Consider the following 19,545-nt stretch of genomic DNA (forward strand, 5'->3'; position numbering starts at 1 on the left):
CCCCTTCAGCCTGTGCCTTTCCTGCAGCTCCCACCCCAGGAGTGAGCCCATGGCCAGCCAGCCCAAACAGCACCCCAAGATCCTTCTCCTGGCACCACTGCGGGGTCTCCAGCTGGCTTGGCTCTGCCTCACCTCTTCTGCTCTCCCTGAAGCTGGCCCAGCCTTCCCCAGACCGAGGCAGTAGAGGGACCTCTTGCCATCCCTCTTGCTTCATGTTCCCAGGACCTCACCCGCCTCCTGGCTGCCCTGGAGATGTCACAGACCCCCCACACCCCAGCCTACCCTCCCCAGGGCCCCATCCTCACATCCTGACTGCCCTGTGACCCTGGGGCATCCCAGTCATCCCTGGCAGGAGGGTGCCCAGCCTGCCACCCTGAACATGCCCCCCATGCCAGGGCCTTGCCAGGCTCTGCACCCCACCAGGTTGCTGCCCAGATGTCCCTGCTGTGCACAGTTGCTGCCACCTGTCCCCCCAGAAGCCCCAAATCTGCAGCTGCTCTACCATGGGGGGCACCCAACACCAGCAGCTGCAAAGCTCTTTCAGGGTGTCCCCTCTGTCCCTGCCAGCGCAGGAGAATCTTCCTGGCAGCACTGTGCCCACAGCTCAGTATCCCCAGTCCCATACACCCAGCAGCATCCCCCCCCTGACACCCCCCTGCCCAGGCGCCAGTCCCCCCCCAGACCACACTGTCCTTGCAGTCCTCGCATTCCAGACGTCTCAGCACTTTCACTGCCCAGAGATAATATTCGCAGCGAGCAGACGTTTGCGTCAGTGTCAGATAGGTCTCAATGCCACCCTGCCCCGGGGGGAGCGCAGCAGGCAGACGGGCTGGGCAGGCAGGCAGGAGCCTGTGGCAGAGCCCCCCAAGCCGCCAGCCCACTGCACACCCCATGGTCATGCTGCTCCTCCTGCACCTGCTGCCTGCCATGCTGCCCACCGCCGCCCTGGCCAGCTGCACTGGGGCTGGTGCTGACAGGCAGCTCATCCTGGCCAAGGTGCGGGCTCGGGTGCTGGAGCATCTGAGCCCCCCAGTTCTCCAGGAGGAGCCCCAGAAGGATGCAAGGAAGCTACACCGGAGAGATGTTCTTGAAAATGCTGAAGTTGAGCCGGAAGAGCTGGAGGACACTTCCCAGGTGATCCTCTTCCCTTCCACAGGTGAGAACATCCTGGTGGGATGGAGAGGGCAGAGGGGTGAAGCAAAGTTGGGGGCTTGGGGCAACACCGATGCAGCAGGACAGAGGGGCTGCTGTGGTGGTCTGTGGGAGAAGAGAAAGAGGGTACACCAGGCTGGGGCACAGGTGAGCTTTGGTCGAGAGCCAGGAGGTGGAAAGGTATGGCAGGCAAGGACAGGCAGAGCAGCCCAGGACACAGGCAGGGAGAGAGGCAGGCAGCACAAGAGGGTGCTGAGAGGCCAGGGAAATGCTGGTCCAGGCAGGATGCGAAGAGATGGGGAGGACTGAGGAGCAGGCAGCTTAGGATAGGGAGGGATGCTAGGGAAGGGGGCTGGATACTGGGAAACGGGATGGGATACTAAGGGACAGGGCAGGATGCTGTGGGATGGGTCAGGTTGCCCAGCTATAAGGCAGGACACTGGAAGATGGGGGCAGAGTAATGGAACAGCTTAGGGCTCAGCTGCGGGGCGCAGTGCAGTGGCTGCTGCATCGCAATAGTGATCAGCTCTCCCATACCCTGCCACAGCCCATGCCAGCAGCCGGGCACCCTGCCAGTACCCCAGGGACTCTGCAACATCCCGTCTCCCACCCGGCATCAGGAACTGCCCCCCCTGGTTTGGGCTCACACCCTAAGCATCTTTCCACCCTCCCCACAGATGTGCCCTGTGAGCCCACACAGCCAGACAAGCTGCTGGAGGAAGAAGGGATTTTCACCTACCTCTTCCAGCCCTCAGCACACACCCTGAGCCGCGTGGTGACCTCTGCCCAGCTCTGGTTTTACACCGGCCCCTCAGCTGTCCCCAACCACTCGGCCCCCGACGTGCTGACCCTGTCACCGCAGGGCCGCGTGCCGGTGACGGCCGTGGCAGTGCGGACGCCTGAGCACTGGACAGTGTTTCACTTCGCCCCGGCACTGCTGCCTCAGCTCTCCCAGCCGCTCTTCGTGCTTCTGGTGCGCTGCCCTGGCTGCCCCTGCCTGGCTGAGGGGGACAAGATGCCCTTCTTGGTGGCCACCACCCGGGCCAAGGGCAGTGAGAGGGCTCGTCGCTCCGCCGTGCCCTGGTCCCCAGCTGCCCTGAGCCTGCTGCAGCGCCCGTCCGAGGACCTGGCTGCCCACACTAACTGCCGCCGGGCTTCCCTCAACATCTCCTTTGAGGAGCTGGGCTGGGACAAGTGGATTGTGCATCCCAGCAGCTTCGTTTTCCAGTACTGCCATGGGAGCTGCGCCGAGGGCCACGGGCTGAGTCACCGCCTGGGCGTGCAGCTCTGCTGCGCTGCCCTGCCCGGCACCATGCGCTCCCTGCGCGTCCGCACCACCTCCGACGGCGGGTACTCCTTCAAGTACGAGACAGTGCCCAACATCCTGGCCCAGGACTGCACCTGCGTCTAGGGTGTGCCACAGCCAGGCCCCAGACCGTGATTCCCCCACCAGGAGAAGCTGCTTGCCCAGGAGACCCCCAGCCCCAAGCCACAGGGACCAGAGGGACCTGCCGGGGGGTGGTTTGGGCTGTGCCTACCCTCCCCTGCACAAGCCAGAGTTTTGGGCTGGCCTGGGGCAGCTGTCAGACCTGCCCCAGGGCCAGTCCTAGCCCAGAGTAAGCCAGGGCATGGTGGGGCAGGGACAGGCACAGCCTCTGGCAGAGGCACCAACCCTCTGCTGAAGCCAGCCTGGTGTCTGCAACCAGCTTAGCCCCCATTTCTCTCCCCTTGCTGCCCTCCCCCAATTTCCACACACCCCCCCTACCACAAAAGACTGGGGTCCTGCTCCTGCTGCAGAGTGCAAGAGCCTCCTTGTGCTCCCAGGCAGGGATGGGGATGTCAGGGGAGCCCACGCCAGGACTTCTCACCAGTGGCAGGGCTGGCAGCACATGTGGCGCTGCAAGCGAGCCCTCTCCCAGCGGCACAGCCTGTTGGAAAGCTTAACGGGATGAGAGAAATAAGCCTGTTCCCTTTATCGAAACAGCCTGGAAACACCAGCTTCCATCAAAGACAGTCACAGAAATGGCATGTGGTTGTGCAGTGGGACGCAAGCTCCCTGGGGGCTGGAGGAGGGAGAAAATGGGTGAGCTGCAAGAGGCATCCTGTTCAGACCTGGGGTTCCAGAGAGGTGACTGGGGTGTGCTGGCCAAAATCAGCATGGTGTGGCTGGGTCTGATCCAGTCCCGGGGCTGGGGAGCATGGGGCAGGGCAGCACCCCTTCTGCTCCCAGTGCAGCAGGATGGGGAGGCACGGGGAACCCCTCACCAGGCCCCTCGCTGGGGACAGGACCGCAGAGGAACACGGCGAGAGGGATCCTGCCGGGCCAGGCCGATGGGGGCTGCCCCGGCCGCAGCCGCCTCCGCACTGCAGGAACGACTGAGTCACCACGGGAGAGCGGGGAGGTCCCACGGCAGAGGAGCGACGCTGCCCGCCCCAGCCCAGCTACGCAGGATTCCCTTCCCACCCCTTCCTCCCGAAGGACCGGGTGCAGCAATTGAGTACAAAATGTCTCCAGTCTTTACTAATATAGATATTAAAAAAAAAAAAAAAAAAAAGAAGAAAAAACAGTGTGACAATCATTTCTGAGTAAAAACCAACGCTACAAAAATCCCCGTGTGACCCAGGCTGAGATGATGAGCAATGCTCTGCTGCCTCCCGGCTGAGCCCAGCTCAGGGCACTGCGTCCCCCCAACATGGGGCCAGGGTCCGGCCCTGTGCAGGGGGGGGAACAGGCTTTGGTCCAAGGGCGGCCGGCCAGGAGCAGGGCAGAGGTGGCGGGAAGGACAGCCCCTGCCCTCTGCACAGACATTTCCGAGCAGGCCAGCCCCGCGACTTGCAACCCGTGCCAGGATGCTGTGCAGCACAGTCCCCCCGACCACACCGGCACTTTCTGACAACGGTGCTGCCAGGACCCCTTCCATCCCCTACCCTTCAAGAACAATGCCAGCCCAGCGCCCTGCCCTGTGGTTTGGCCCAGCCAGCCAGACCCCCGGGCTCAGCTCCCCTCAACCCCCACACCGCAGGGGCAATACCAGCATGGCCAGCATGGCCTGCACAGGCACAGCACCGGCTGGCACAGCGGCGGGGGGCAGTGGGCATGGAGGGCATGGAGAGGTGTGAGGAGAATATGCTCTGGGAAATGGGTGTGGGAGAAGGAAAAGGGTGTGAAATAGGAGATAGGGGGGCACAGGCCCAGAGCAGAGATCGGGAGTGGAGTATAAAAATGCCAGGGTGCACACGCTGACGAGTTTATAAAAATGTATAAAAATAAGACATTCCCTTTTTGAAAATTAAGTAGGAATGTCCCCCAATGCCCCCATCCCTGCCACTGCCCACCGGGACCGGGCTGCCCAGGCAGCCCCACCGGGCAGGCGTGCAGCACCTTCTGCCCGTGTTTCTGGCAGGCTGCCTGTCCCACGGTGGCGGCAGCAGCCGCGCCAGCAGACCGCCGTTGTCCCTGGTGGCACTCACAGCCCTGCAGGGAGCAAGAGTCATGTTAGTACCTGTCCCAGGACCCCCCCATGCCCCCACCCCAGTCGGACGGATCTGTCCCCCTCCCTGGCTCACCCGTGGTCCGCTCGCAGGCGGCGGTTCCCTTCTCGTGGGCGAGGTTGAGGCGGTTCTGCTCAGCGGCGATACCGTTGGCCTCGGGACTGCTGCTGCAGGCAGGGCTGGGGGGCCGCGGGGGGGGCTGGAGGTGGAAGGCCACCTCCAGGTGCTCCTGGGCCAGGCGCAGGTGCTCGCGCAGCCGGTCCAGCTCGTGTGCCGGGGCAGCCCCGGCCAGGGCAAAGCGCCTGGCTGCCGCCACCTGGGCCAGGCTCTCCCGGTAGTCCAGCTTGCTGTCAGGCAGCGGGGCTCGCGGTGGCTCCTTCTTCAGTGAGTGGTAGGTGGGGGGTGCGCTGGGGGCTTTCTTGGGGTACTGCAGTGTGGGGCTGCCACCAGCCGGGAGCGGAGGGCCGTCGGACTGGCTCAGGGCATCCCGGATGCGCCCCACGCCGAGGTGCAAAAGCTCGCAGAGGTTGAGGAAGAGGCAGAGCCCACTGACGGCGTACATGACGAGGAGGAAGATGGTCTTCTCAGTGGGGCGGGAGACAAAGCAGTCAACAGTGTGTGGGCAGGGGCTGCGGCTGCAGACATAGGAGGGGCTCACCTCGAAGCGGTACAGCAGGTACTGCCCGAAGAGGAAAGCTGTCTCCAGCAGCGAGCGGCACAGCAAGTGCAGGACGTAGGCACGCATCAGCCCGTCCTGCTTGATGCGGCGCCAGCCGTCGTGCTTCTCACCACCCTCCGGGCTCTTCTCCTTCTCCACCTCGATCTCCTCAAAGATCATGGGGTCTTCTTCATTATCATCCTCCGCCTCCTCGTAGTCCCGCCCGGCTCCCCGGCGCACCACCGGCATGCGTGCCTGCCGGGCTGCCAGTGGCCGGCGCCGTGAGGACTTGGGCATGCGGGCGATGCGGTGCATGGCGAAGCCCAGGTAGAGGACCGATGGTGTGGCCACCATGATAATCTGGAAGATCCAGAAGCGGACGTGGGAGAGCGGGGCAAAGGCATCGTAGCAGACGTTCTCACAGCCCGGCTGCTGCGTGTTGCAGACAAACTTGCTCTGCTCGTCATAGTAGATGGACTCGCCCCCCACAGCCGTGAGTACGATACGGAAGACAATGAGGACGGTCAGCCAGATCTTGCCCACAAAGGTTGAGTGGTTGTTGATATCTTCCAGGAGTCGTGTCAGGAAACTCCAGCTCATCCTGGCCAGGCAGTTGGCTCAAACCCTGAGGGGAAGGGGCAGACAAATGGGCAAATCTGTGTGCACCTTACCAGGACCCCCAAACCACCAGCTGCCACTCCACCTCTGCCCCTCTCACTGTCCCAGCACTGACGTCCCTTGCCTTACCCACAGGTCCACAAACACAGGACTGCGTGGGCAGTCATCTCCCCAGAACCACGTCCCCTGCCCAGCACCGCCTCCCTGCGCTCCCACCCACATCCTGTTCCCGCCCTGCCATCAGCCAGGTGGGCAGAGGGGAGCCGGGGAGTAGGGAAAAGGCCACATCTGGAGGAAGTCAGCACAGCCACAGCCAGCATAAACACAGCAGCACAAGGCAGCGCCAGTTGGGGAGGACGAGGGGACAGGCAGGGGCCAGAACCGCCTCCTCCACACCCAGTGCCACAGCACCCGTTTGCCACCTGGTCCTGGGCATGTCTCCAACCAGCATCACACCCTGTGCCAGCATCCACACCCTCTCACGGGGCCCACGGACCCCTGGAGGTAGGCAACGCACAACAGTCCCTTTGGCCCGCTGGAGCTGCCAGACCCGAGCCCCAGCCAAAGGGGGCTCCCCTGTGCAGCATCCCCCACCACATGGCCATGAGCCAGGGCCTCTGCACGCCGCGGAGCTCTCTCTCGAGGGCCAGTAGAGATGCAGCATCATTCTGCCCCACCAAACCTGTGTGCTGTGCCCTCCCTCCTGTGGGACCCCCACCCCCCATCCTTACAAGCCCCTGAAGCCCACGGTGGCCGGTGCTCAGAGCACCCCACAGGCCGACAGCAAGGGCCGGCGGGGGGAGTGGAGCAGGAGGCAGGGGAGCAATGATAAGAGGCAGCGTGGGGCGGCCAAGGAATTGCACAAAGTCCCAGCAAAGCAGCTGACACCGGAGGTTGGGGAGGAAATTACGAGGACCACGCTGCAACTCCCGGCCAAAGGAGAAGACACAAGAGGAGACACCCCACCGCCAACCCCCAGTTTCAGCAGTTTGTGCTCGAGCTGATGCAAGGGCAGCAGGTGGCAACGCCACCCAGGGTGAGCAGAGGGGATGTGTCCCCCACAGAGCCCCCAGCCTCCCCCGTGCCTCACCTGCCCTCTGGCCAGCCCTGTCCCATCACCTGTGGCCAGGGCACATCCCTGCAGATGATGGCTCCTGCTGCACTCAGACCACTATTGTCCAGAATCAGAGGATCTTTTTGGCTTAGCTCTGCCTCCTGAGCAACCTCACCTAAGCAGAAAAGCCCCTCTGGCACAAGCACCTATGTGGAGAACACACTGTTGCCAAGGGCCTGGTGCTCAGCAGAACCTGTGGCTGCGGGAGGTGGCACAGGCTGGTACCAGGGACCCAAACCCGGCCCATCAGGGCCACCATCCTCCTGTGGTCAAGCACCTGCAAGGTCTCACTGCTGCCCCGAGGCCCTCTCTCTCCCCCCCATCCCACCGGAAGGAGGATGCTTGGTGTCTGCCTTTAGCCGCAGCACACCATCCTGGGATGGGCTAGGGCAGGGGACGAGGCGAGGGGGGCAGGCAGGAGGGCAGCAGGCAGGAGGGCAGCAGGCAGGAGGGCAGCCCTGAGAGCTGGCAAGCCCAGGAAAAGCAAAAACACACGCGTGGGCACTGCCATGGTGGCCAAGGAGAGGTGACACAGGGACAGACTGCAGCGCGGGGTCAGGGCCCGCAGTGGGCATGGCTGGGGCAGAACAAGGCTCCCCACACCCTTTCCCCCCCTACCTGGGGCGGGGCCCCCCCGGGACACACTGCCAGAGCGCAGCGCTCTGCCGAGGGGCCAAGCCACGCACCACCTCCCGGCCAGGCACCGGCCAGGATCAGCACCAGGTGCCTTGGCCGAGACCAGGGCAGCCGGGCCCTGCCCCTTCGCCCCCAGCCCCACCAACGCCAGTTTCCCCCGCCCCAGCCTGCCCTGCCCAGGGACCCCATCTCCCCAGCCTCACCAGGGCCTCCCGCACCCCACCCTGGGGCTCGCCAGCCCCTGCCTGCCCAGAGCCCCCCCGGGCCGCCCACCCGGGACCCACCGACCGCTGCCAGCCTGGGGACCCACCCCCAGCCTTTCGGGGGTCCCCAGCGCCACCGCCGCCCGCCCACCGGGGGCCTCCAGCCCTGCTGACCCCAGCCTGCCCGAGATCCCTGGCCCCCCCCGGTCCCCCCTCCCTCACCGCAGCCCACGCCTCAGCTCCCGCCCCGCAAACCCCCGCCCCCCCAGCCCTGCCGGGGTCCCGACGCCTGCCCCAGCACCCCCGCCCCCCCCGGCCCCACTCACGGCGCGCCGGGACGAGCGGCTCCCGCCGGCGGCGGCGGCGGACAAAGCCGGGGGGCGGCGCGCCGCCGCCTCCCGCCGAACAAAGGGGCCCGGGGCCGCCCCGCCCCGCGCCCGCCCGCCGGTGCGCACCGACCGCCCCGCACCGACCGGTGGCCGCACCACCCCGCTCCGCCCGGTCCCGGTGACTCAGCCTCCGGGCTGCTCACTGCCGCCCCCGGCCCCAGCCCCCTCCGGCCCGCGGCTCGGGAGGCCGCGCAGGGCTGCGGGCAGGGGCCGGCCCGGCCGAAACTGGCCCGAGCATCGTGGCTGTCGGCGACATCGGGCGCGGCAAACCCCGCTTTCCAGGGCAGCCGCCCAAGCCCAGCCGTCGCTCGGAGGGTGCTCCCGGCCCCGGTAGCCCCATCCAGGCCTCGGTGGGCCGGCTCCCCCCCCCCGGCACCCTTTGCCCCCGGGAGCTCGGCGGCTCCCGGGATGCGGCTCCCGCCGAGGTGCGAGGCTGAGGGTTCCCACCTGCTGCAGGGAAATGCTGCGAAGCGTCGGTGCAGCAGCAGCCCCGGGGCCCTGGCTCAGCCCGCGGGGTGCTGGGGCATAAGTAGCACCTTTGGAAGGAGCAGCGATGAGCCTGGCCACAGCCGCCTCCACAATAACCTCCCACCCCTCATCACACCAAATTCTTCCTCTCCCAGCAAAGAGAGTATGAAGAAGGATACCTGGTGGCACCAGAGGAGAGGTGGCCCCAGACATGGTGGGAACATGGAGCAAAATGTGTCTGTGTGGTGGGAACGTGCTTCAAATCTGAAGCCTGAGCTGCTTCGCATGCCACAGGCCAGTTCCCTGCAGCAGGACCAGGCTGAGTGCGCAGCACCTCCAGATGTGCCTGGAGAGAGTCGCCACTGCTCGACCTGGGCAACAGCACCCTCTCCCAAGGCCAGAGCAATGGCAGTGGTGGCTTTGAGTCACCACCCTGGTAGTCATGGGCTGTCTCTGCCAGAGCACCCCAGCCACTCACTTTCTGCACTGCTAAAATTGGCTCGGAGGGTTTTTGTCCGGGCTGAGTCCCTGCGCTGGGCCAACCACGCCCGTGATGTCCTGGACAGAGCGCCCTGTCCCTGGGCCCTTGCGTGGGACAGGAAGGGATGCTGGGCTGCCTTGCGCAACGTTGCTGGGGGGAAGCTGGTATCTGGGGAAGCTCATGAAACGCTGATTCTCCCCACCCAAAACACATGCTCCCTGCTACAGTAGGGTTTCCATGAGCAGGCACCGGTGGGTGCAGCCCCTCTGCCCCCCTCCTGCGAGCAGCACCGGGGGCTGGCTGCAGGCTGGGCAAGGAGCGGGGTGGGAGGCACGGCCACCACATCTGGTATGGGTTTTTGGTTATTCTGGGCCTACTGAGTAACGGCAGCCCTGCCGCTTCCCCTGCTGCTTCCCTAAGTTGGTAAGAGCCACCACAGTGCTGCCCCAGCACCCACACAGCCCAGGCACAGGCTTGGGAGGGCAACTGGAGCCCCCCAGAGCAGTGCGCTGCACCCCAACATGAGCACAGGTGTGTGCACAAGGGGGAAAGGCCCCCGCTTCGGGCTCTCTTGCTCAATCTTTCCTGCCCCCTCTGCTCATGGATGGGTCCCTCCCAGGTGACAGCTTCAATCGCATGGAAGGAGAACTGCAGCAGAAGGAAGGGGGTTTGACCTGGCCATGAAGAAACACTTTCTGTTGAATCCAGCCCCCATGCATGTAACTGCAGCGTTAACGTTTCTGGAAGGGGAAATACATATTGCAGACCCAGCAACAGATGCTCTAGGAGCAACTCCTGGGCATAGTCTCCATCCCAGGCCAGGAAAAACAGGCGGAGGTGGAAACAGGGAGACAGCAAGCTGAGCACAGAAACTCAAGCTTTTGGAAGGATGCAGGGAAGTGTCCAGGGCCAGGGAGGGAGCTTGGGGCTGTAGTCAGGTGACACCCACAGTGTGGCATGGAGAGGTGGGAGCAGAGCAGGGGGCTGCTGGCACGAGGGCCATATCCCAGTGTGCTGGGGGGAACCTGCTGGGCACGGCAAGCAGCACACAGCCTATGTTGAACCTCCTGCTCTTGCCAGGCAGTTAAAGCAGCTTGGGCTTTTCTTTCTCCACAGTCACCACTAGTTTTCAAATGTTCCGAAGTCTCGCCTCCAGCCTGTCTTCACCCCCAGGCAGACAAGAGGTTTGCCAGGGATAAGGGACCTATGTGACCCTTTGACTCTGGTGCTCAGTGCATTATGAACAGGCCCCTGTAGCAGCCTCACATTAAAATGGGGAGCGTGACCCTCTGAGGCACTGAAAACCGAGGCCATTGCACCCAGAACGAAGCCACTTCTTGGGCCGGAGCCAGGTACAGCTGCTGCAGCAGCAGCAGTATTTTTCCACAGCACAGCTCAGCCCCACGCCTGGGCTGAGGGGAAGAGCTGGCCTTGGGAGGCCAGGCCCAGAGGCTGGTGTTGGACCCAGCATGGACAGGCATTGCTGTTCTTGCCAGCATCCAGACATTGGCATCAGAGCCCTCCCGTTTCCCCCACAGTGGTGCCCTGCATGTTCCCGGGCTCTACCCTCATCTTGAGCTTGCGACACCCAAGCGCGTGCAGCAGCATCACTGTTTCAGCCTGGGGCAGAGGGCAAACCCACAACAGCTGGGAAAGGAAGGCAGTGGAGGGCAAAGGGTGGTGCCCACCGTCATTCCTTCCCACATCAGCTGAGGCTGACAGAGCCTGGGCCCATTGTGGGCAGGAAGGATGTGCAAGACCAACAGCCTTGCAGAGTCCAGCTTAGAGATGAGCTTTGCAGAGGAAACAGGAGCAACATCACCAACTGCAATAAACCAGGATCAGCCCCAAACTGTAATAAATGTGATGATGATTTGTGTTTATGAAATATATGGACCTTTAATGCAAATGTATGTTATAAATATTTTATGATGTATATGTGTTAAGAGAAAAGTTATTGTGGTTTCATCTTTAAATTGGTTTGAGGCTTTGTAATCTCACACTATGTAATGACTATGTTGGTATTTTGACTATGTTGTTACTGCACCTAGTGGAAAAGTACCAGACAGACCCTTGTATCAGGCAGACCCCTGTTTTGATGGAAAAGTACCAGAAGGACCTTCGTTTTGGCGGGAAGAGGAGTGGAAAAACACCAGAGAACCCCCCTCAACAGCACCAGAGAATCTAAGAAGATTCGAGAAACTCCACTACACTTACATGGACTAAAACACACCCATCTTATGAATATGTATCAGAAAAACCTATAAAGGGGGTGGGTTCGTTTACACGGTGTGTGTCTGTGGCAGAGTGGAGACTCCCCGGTGTACCCCGCGTGGTTTTGCTTATTCTTATTTCATTAAAATGATAAAACTATATTTGGCTTTTGGCTTCTAAATTTATAACAATTTGGTGACCCCAACATGATACTGCAGGATCTGTGGTACATTGGTTTCCAGGGGAGGTGCCCCACCTTTAAGGTGGCCCCCAGACTCCAGTGCTCTCTAGGACCAGCAGTATCCCGAACCAGCGGAAATAAGAATAAGCAAAAGAAAAAAAACCACCCTGAGATCTCAAAAAGGGCTCCCGGAATTTTCCCCATAATTATTTTGTGCGCATGAAGATCCAAGTGAAGACCTCGGACTGTGAGTACTGCTTGGTGGGAGAGGATTCTGCCTGAGTGATTGTGGTGTGAGCGAGACGTGACAGTGTCAGGAAGTGAGTGGGGAGCCTTTCTAACCGCAGTTCCAGAGTCCCACGAGGAGCCTGGCCGTTGAAGGGGCAAAACAAAAGGAAAAGTTTGAATCAGACTCAGGCAAGAGATTCAGGATAGGTTATATCCCAGGATTTAGGAAGGATACAGGATCAATTTTTATCCCAAGACCATGGACCAGAAAGGGAATAAGTCCCATGGCTCAGGGAAGCCACAGAGAGGTTCCAAGGTTAGTAAAGGGAGCATATTACTGGATATTCCCCAGGACAGTCCCCTGGGATGCATGTTAAGGAATTAACCGGATTGGGCTGAAACAAAAGGAAAAAGTAAGGAGAAAATGATTCAATACTGTATGGTTGAGTGGACCAAGGAGCCTATTAGATCTGACCTTTTATTCTGGCCGAAATTTGGATCTAATGATGACTTGACATGCCAAGCATTAAATTGATATGTAACCAACAAAAAACCCTTTAGCTAGGAAGAAAGCAATTATGCTCGTATGTGGAGAGGTTCCCGAACTATATAAAAAATTTTACTATTAAAAAATAAGACTGCAGATAAGAAAATTCCAAAAGATGATGAATGGGAACCTTTAGAAAATATTCCTCCTCCATACGGAGAAAGCTCAGAGGACGAGGAACTGAAACCTAGCACTCCTTCCCCTCCCCCAACTAGCCAAACCCGTAACCGGGAGAAGCAAAAACAACTAGAAGAAAATAGGGCAGAGGTTTGGGGATGCAATCTGTACCCCTTACAGGAAGTGCCTTTGAGAGGAGGCGCAGGGGGAATAGGATTTGTAAGCGTCCCCCTTAACACCAGGGATGTAAGAACATTTAAAAAAGAAATGGGGAAACTTTTAGATGACTCCTTAGGAGTATCTGAAAGACTGGATCAGTTCCTGGGGCCTAACACCTATACCTTGGATGAGATGCAGTCAATTTTAGGAATCCTCTTTATGACTGAGGAAAACCAAATAATTAGGCAGCAGGAATGCGCTTGTGGGAACAGAAAAATCAAGTGGGATCGTCGGTGGATCAGAAAGGGCCAAATGTCCGCCCTAATTGGGATCACCAGCAGGAGCAGGGCAGACAGAATATGAGGGACCTTAGAAATTTAATAGTGGCTGGAATTAGAGAAGCGGTTCCCCAAGGGCAAAATATTAAGAAAGTCTTTAGTGAACATCAGGGGAGAGATGAATCCCCAACTGATTGGCTAGAAAGGTTAAGAAAAAATTTGCAAATGTATTCTGGAGTAGATCCCGCATCCCCGGTGAGGGAGGCTTTACTAAAAACTCAATTCATAGCCAAATCATGGGGAGATATTAGACAGAAATTAGAAAAATTAGACGATTGGCAAGACTGGGGTTTGCAAGAATTGTTAAGAAAAGCGCAGAAAGTATACGTTAGAAGGGACGAGGAGAAGCAGAAAACGAAAGCAAAGGCATTTATTGCAGCAATTAGAGAGACACAAAGGAGGGAGGAGAAGCTCCCGAAATCCTATCCTAATGTACCTCTTGGAGCTTCGGGCAGTGAAAAGAGAAGGACAGTAGCAAAAGAAAATGGACCAGTATGTTATTACTGTGGAAAAAAAGGACATTTAAAGTGGAATTGTAGAAATCGGGAGCAGTATGAAAGGATGTTTAAGAAGGAATAGGGGCGTCAGGGGCTCTATTTCCTGGGGACGCAGATAACAAAGGAGCCCTTAATAAAATTAAGAATAAGCCCCCAGGGAGAAGAATTTGAATTTTTAGTTGATAAAAGTGCTGAAAAATCAACCATAAGGAATATTCCAAGGGGATATGAAGTAAAAAAAAAGCAAACAAAACCTGCCTACAAAGCCAGTGGAAGGCCAGAGTGAAGTCAGACTTCTTCTCAACTCTCAATTACCACTTGTTGAGAAGTACCGATGCATTGTGAGTATTTACTCTGAACTTGAGAAGAGGGAAAGTTTAACTGTAGGCTAGTCTCTTCCATCCACCTCTTTACCTATCTATGTGTTTATACACATTTACTTTTAAAGTGTGGATGTTTATATGTCACTGGATATCCAAATATTTCTGCATTGTGTGTGTGTATGTTTTGTGTTTTACATGTACACATATGTATATGTACCTTGATTCAGAATGCCTTGTAAGTCGTGTAATCTTGTCATTCTCAAATCTATAATCAAGTAGCTATTTTAATTATATTTTATCAAATCACTCCGTTAATTTTTAAATTAATCAACCATTAAGAGCTGCTAAAATTTAACTTTTGATCTACCTCACACCATTAATAAATCTTAAATTGCTGTTAAATCTTAGGATTGTATTAAGTAATGATTAAAGATTGGAAAGAGAAGAGTCTCTCCCCTCAATAGGAAGAACCATTCCTAGTACTATTAACAACAGAAACTGCTGTAAGAACTGCTGAGAGAGGGTGGATTCATATTTCTAGAGTAAAAGGACCTGTTACAAAGGAACCTAATTAGAAGACTGAATCAACACCTGGAGACCTAAAGCTTCGAATGCAATGAAATTAACAGAAGGTTGGACTCATTGAAACAGACTAATTCAAAGGATTCTGTATCCGTAGCAATGAGATCTAAGGTATTTGTTCTGTAATTTTCTGAAATCATGTATATATGTTGAATATTTATCTTATAATAAGTTATGATATCTATTTTGTGAATAGGAATATAAGCTGTTGTATATAGTTAAACAAAAAGTTGGATAAAAGTAACAGAAAAGGGGAAAAAGGACTAAAAATAAATTTGAGTGAGGGCAAGACCGGATTGGCCTCCATTTTTGCTGTTGAGAAGGTAGAAAAAACCTGGCCATTGGCAGCAACCCAGCGGGTCCAGGGGTAAACAGAAAAATGTGCCATACCGGACCTCACTATAATAGTCTGTTTTTTCTCCTGATTACATGTGTCAGCCCCATAATGGCTAAAGAGGGTAAAAATGTTATGAATCCATATGATCCCTTTGAGGACAATGAGTTTGTTTTATTGGCAAAAACTATAAGTAAAACTTTCAATCTAAGCCACTGCTGGGTTTGTGGAGGACCTTTAGGACTATCAAGCTGGTCGTGGGTCTCTGTACCCTTTACTCAGTCACAAATTGTAAGCAATTATAGTGAAATTAATAATACTACTTAGGAATAAAATGAAACATGGCTACTTCAATTTCCTAATCAAGGTAAATTTTGTTTGAATCGTACCCAGAATGGAGGGGTCAATGTAGGGAAAAGTAAGTGTCAGTGGACACTCACACATAAATTAGTTAATGAAGATAGAGGCATATACGTATGGATGTGGCTTAATGAAAATGGGTGTAATAAAGGATTCAAGGGGTTTTGGTCAAATAAAAAGGAAACTATACATGCCAAATTACTTTTATCATCAAGCTTGTGAGTGGAAAAACGATACTGGTGCCTGGTATTGTACTGCCCGGACAACTAAATGAGTTTTTCAGCCCCTTAGGGGATAGAAACACAACTTACTTTCAAATCCCCAAAACTGCAGCCAGACCATTTGCGAAGGGTGCTAAAGCCCAAAAAGGCCATTGTTGGATCTGTGGACATACAACTTACAATTACCCACAAATTGGTCAGGGATCTGTTATACAGGGATTATCCGACCTCTGTTTTTCCTTCTTCCTGAGGCAGATGGTCCTCAATTAGGAATAAAATTATATGATAAATTAGGGAACAAAAGCACTGTTAGCAATAAGCGATCTGTCGATCTTAACATAGGAGGAACTCAAAAGTGGTGAGAAAAATGAGTGGCCTCCCGAAAGGATAATTGAACATTATGGACCTGCCTCTTGTAATCCTAACAAACCAATATCAGGAGCAAGAGAACCAATTTATAATCTAAATCATATAATTAGGCTACAGGCAGTTTTAGAAATTGATACTAATAAGAATACAACAGCTGTAGATCTTTTAACCCAAAAAGCTCAACAAATGCGCACAGCAATTCTACAACACCGTATGGTCCTCGACTATCACTGAAGAAGGAGGGGTATGTGGAAAATTGAACGTTTCTAACTGTTCTTTAGAGATAGACAATGTAGGTGATGTGGTCCTTCAGCTGACCACAGATATTAGAAAACTAGCTCATGTTCCCATTGAGACATGGAATTGTTGGAATAGCTGGGATGGTAATTTGTAGTCTTGGTTGCCTGGGGCACCATGGGTGAAACAGATTTTATTCTATCTGCTGCGTGCATTTGCCACTTTAATGTTTTTACCATGTATGATTCCATGTTTTATTAGATTGATTCACTGAGTAGTCCAAGGAATGCAAATCTCAGCAGTGCCAATAGATCCTGAAGCAGCTAAAAATGGGAAGACAAATTCATTAATGATATTAAAAGTAGAAAAGGCGGATCAACCACCAACAAACTTTGGCGCGTTTTGAAAATCAAACATGAATCAATTCAATAAAACAAAAGGCGAGGGATTGTAATAAATGTGATGATGATTCGTGCTTATGAAATATATTGACGTTTAATACAAATGTATGTGTATTTATTTATAATATTTATAAATATTTTATGATGTATATGTGTTAAGAGAAAAGTTATTGTAGTTTCATCTTTAAATTTGTTTGAGGCTTTGTAATCTCACACTATGTAATGACTATGTTGGTGTTTTGACTATGTTGTTACTCCACCTAGTAGAAAAGTACCAGACCGACCCTTGTATCAGGCAGACCCCTGTTTTGATGGAAAAGTACCAGAAGGACCTTCGTTTTGGCAGGAAGAGGAGTGGAAAAATACCAGAGAATCTAAGAAGATTCGAGAAACTCCACTATGCTTGCATGGACTAAAACACACCCATCTTATGAATATGTATCAGAAAAACCTATAAAGGGGGTAGGTTCATTTACACGGTGTGTGTCTGTGGCAGAGTGGAGACTCCCCGGTGTACCCCGCGTGCTTTTGCTTATTCTTATTTCATTAAAATGATAAAACTATATTTGGCTTTTGGCTTCTAAATTTATAACAAAACCACTGAGTCTGTGGGGCACAGTCCAGAGCTGGAGTGAGTGTGCACAGCATGGCCAGAGCAGGGGGAGCTGGTAATCGAGGACACAGTGGGTGAGGTGGAGTGTAAGAGCAGGGATAACAAGAACATCCACTTCTGGGACAAGAGCTACAGCTCAGGAGGGACATGGCAAGAGCTCCTACAAGCAGTCCTTCCTCACTGCTCAGCCACGCTGCAGTGGAGGCACCTGCTGGGACCTGACTACTGGACCCTGCCTTGGCTGCCAGGGTGAGCACGGGGCCCAGCACAGCTCTCAGTAGCAGCCTCATTGTCTGCTCTGGCCACCTCTGCTTCCGGGGATGGTGACAGCACGGCAGATGGCAGGGCCGGGCGACCCAGGCGTGTTTGTTGCGGAGTGGCGTGGACCCTGCCCAGCTGGCACTAGGCAGTGGGGCGAGGAAGGGTGAAGAAGGCAGCTCCACCCTCCCTGAGCAGGGCTGCAGGCAGGCAGGGCTGCAGGTGGGCAGTGGAGCCCTCAACAGCAAACACACTCTTCCCAGATTAAACTTGTCTGGCACTAGGACAGGGAGCAGACAGCTCTATTAGGGACTGTTTGTCCTGATACGGGACAGCTCCAGGACTAGCTTAATAATGTTCTGATAACGTGCAGAGGCACACTCTGTCACAGGAGCACAAAGGGCAATGACTGCCCTTTATAACCCAAGCCAAGAAAAGTCTGGGATGGCGTCAAAATAAAGCCCTCTTCCCCCCTGCTTGATTATGTAGCACAGTGGGGGTACAGGGCACACCCCTTGCTCACCCCCCTTCTGCCAGGGTCTCCTTCCCTATTCCTGGGTGCTGACTTCTGCCAACACCCTGGTACCACACGGCCCTCAAGCCCAGCCTGTGGTGGCTGCTCTACCCCTGCCAGCCAAGCTGGAGGGCAGCCCACAGGGATGGATTTTACACAGCCCCGGGCCATTGCTCTAAGAGGAGCAAGGAGATTGAAGCTGACCAGGTGGGTCCGTGAGCAACAGGGAACATGTGCCCTTTGCTGCTATGTCTCCAGTCTCCTGAAGATGAGGGCAGCAGGGATACTCCACTAGAAGTAAACGACTGGTTCCTCAAGTCGCCCAGTTTGATTAGAAACAAGGCTTCATTAGTTAGACATAATGTAAGGGGGCTGACAGCTAACCTGCTAGCTATGTATGCTCAAGGCAGTACTGCTTTGGAAAGCTGAGACATAGGCTAGGAAGCACTGAAATGGCAAAACCTGTGACTGAGACATCATTTTCATCAAGGAGTTGAACAGCAAAGTAAGGCAGGGCTAGTATGTGCCCATGGGAAAGTGGTGGTAGCTTCAGGCTTGTGACAGTGGCCAGCCTGAAGCCTGAGCCCACAGCTGCCTGCAGCCTGATTCCAGAGCCCTGTGGCCACCCCAGGCCTGCACACCCCTCCAGTTACACACACCTTGAGAAGCGCCTGCTCCAGGCAGAGAAAGGCTCTGATTCAGACAGCCTTGCTCTGTGCTAGCAGCTGAGCACTGGAGCCAAGTGCACCCAGAGCAGATGGGAAAGCAAGGCAAAATCAAGAGTGCCTAAAAGCACAGCTGGAGGACTGCATGTTCAGGGTTGTTACAGGAAGAAGACATCTGCAGCTGGTTCAACAGATGTCACACCTTTCCAAAAAACCTGTCTCTCCTACGCACCCCCTGTTCCTGCCCAGTCATCAGCTGGGGCTGCCTGCAGTGCTGGAGTGAACCCAGCTGATATAATGAGACCAGTTAATCCTATTGCTGCACCTAGTGCAGAGGAGCCCCACAGCGAAGTGTTCATCATCACAAACTAACCACAAAGGGGTTAATCTGGTAACAAACAGGACAAAACCCTAAGGGAAAACAAAGCAAGTGTTTCATGAAGCAGGAGACAGGTTGTGGCAGCCTCCTGTCAGTGGCCAGAGGAATGCAGAAGAGCAGGGAGCCCTTAACCAGACCAAGAGGCTAGTGCTGAGCTGAGGGCACAGAAATGCAAGACAAGGCAAGAAGCAGAAGCAAATGAGTAGTCACTTCTGCAATAAAAACTGGGAAGCGCTTAAGAGCTATGGTCTGACACACAGTTGAAACCTTTGGTTCTGGCAGTCCACACTTGGTCAGGCCCCTCAACACGCACTCAGACACTGGCATGGCAGAGCAAAGGTGCAGCTCAGCTAAGATGGTAAAAGCTATCTCCAGGGATGAGCTTCCTCAGGGGATCAGCTTACCCAGGAGAGACATCAACAAGCTGGTCTGATAACTCCAATTTTGAGTCTTGCCCTTTATGAAAAACTCAGCTCTAGAAGATGAAGACACAACTTACACAAGCTCCTTAAATGGCAAGATGAAGACAGAAAACCCTTACTAGTCTTTACTGGCTCAGGTCCCTGAGGCCTTCCCCCGGACATAGTGCTAGGTGCTGGCAGCACTTCCACTGAGCTCACTCCCGCTTGCGGTCTGAGATCGCTCCAAAGGAACAGAGAGCAGCAGCCATATGCCCATTTAGGAAGAGGGGAGAAAGTGGAATGCGTTGTGACATCTGCCTCAAGACAGCAGAGATCTTGTCAATCAAGTCTATAGAAGGCTAGATAAAAATATCGGCCACTGTGGACCTTTAGCAA

General features: G+C 55.3%; 2 protein-coding genes across 3 annotated transcripts; one reads left to right on the top strand and one right to left on the bottom strand.

Annotated features, from left to right (window-relative positions):
- Positions 1-788: 788 nt before the first annotated feature.
- Positions 789-3,518, top strand: INHA (inhibin subunit alpha). The gene is made up of 2 exons (XM_074910937.1): positions 789-1,156; positions 1,830-3,518. The coding sequence occupies exons 1-2, from the start codon at positions 790-792 to the stop codon at positions 2,561-2,563; spliced, it is 1,101 nt and encodes a 366-aa protein (XP_074767038.1). The 5' UTR covers position 789; the 3' UTR covers positions 2,564-3,518.
- Positions 3,519-3,651: 133 nt separating this feature from the next.
- Positions 3,652-8,293, bottom strand: LOC141962600 (gap junction gamma-1 protein-like). 2 transcript variants are annotated; one of them, XM_074910935.1, is made up of 3 exons: positions 8,200-8,293; positions 4,720-5,927; positions 3,652-4,627 (listed from the first exon to the last, which is right to left on the bottom strand). In XM_074910935.1, the coding sequence occupies exons 2-3, from the start codon at positions 5,900-5,902 to the stop codon at positions 4,620-4,622; spliced, it is 1,191 nt and encodes a 396-aa protein (XP_074767036.1). In that variant the 5' UTR covers positions 5,903-5,927; positions 8,200-8,293; the 3' UTR covers positions 3,652-4,619. The 2 variants fall into 2 exon arrangements, with proteins under 2 accessions (XP_074767036.1, XP_074767037.1); XM_074910936.1 differs by lacking the exon at positions 8,200-8,293 and adding an exon at positions 7,011-7,133.
- Positions 8,294-19,545: the final 11,252 nt, after the last annotated feature.

This window comes from Athene noctua, chromosome 7 (assembly GCF_965140245.1).
Source record: "Athene noctua chromosome 7, bAthNoc1.hap1.1, whole genome shotgun sequence".
Lineage (NCBI taxonomy): Eukaryota > Metazoa > Chordata > Aves > Strigiformes > Strigidae > Athene > Athene noctua.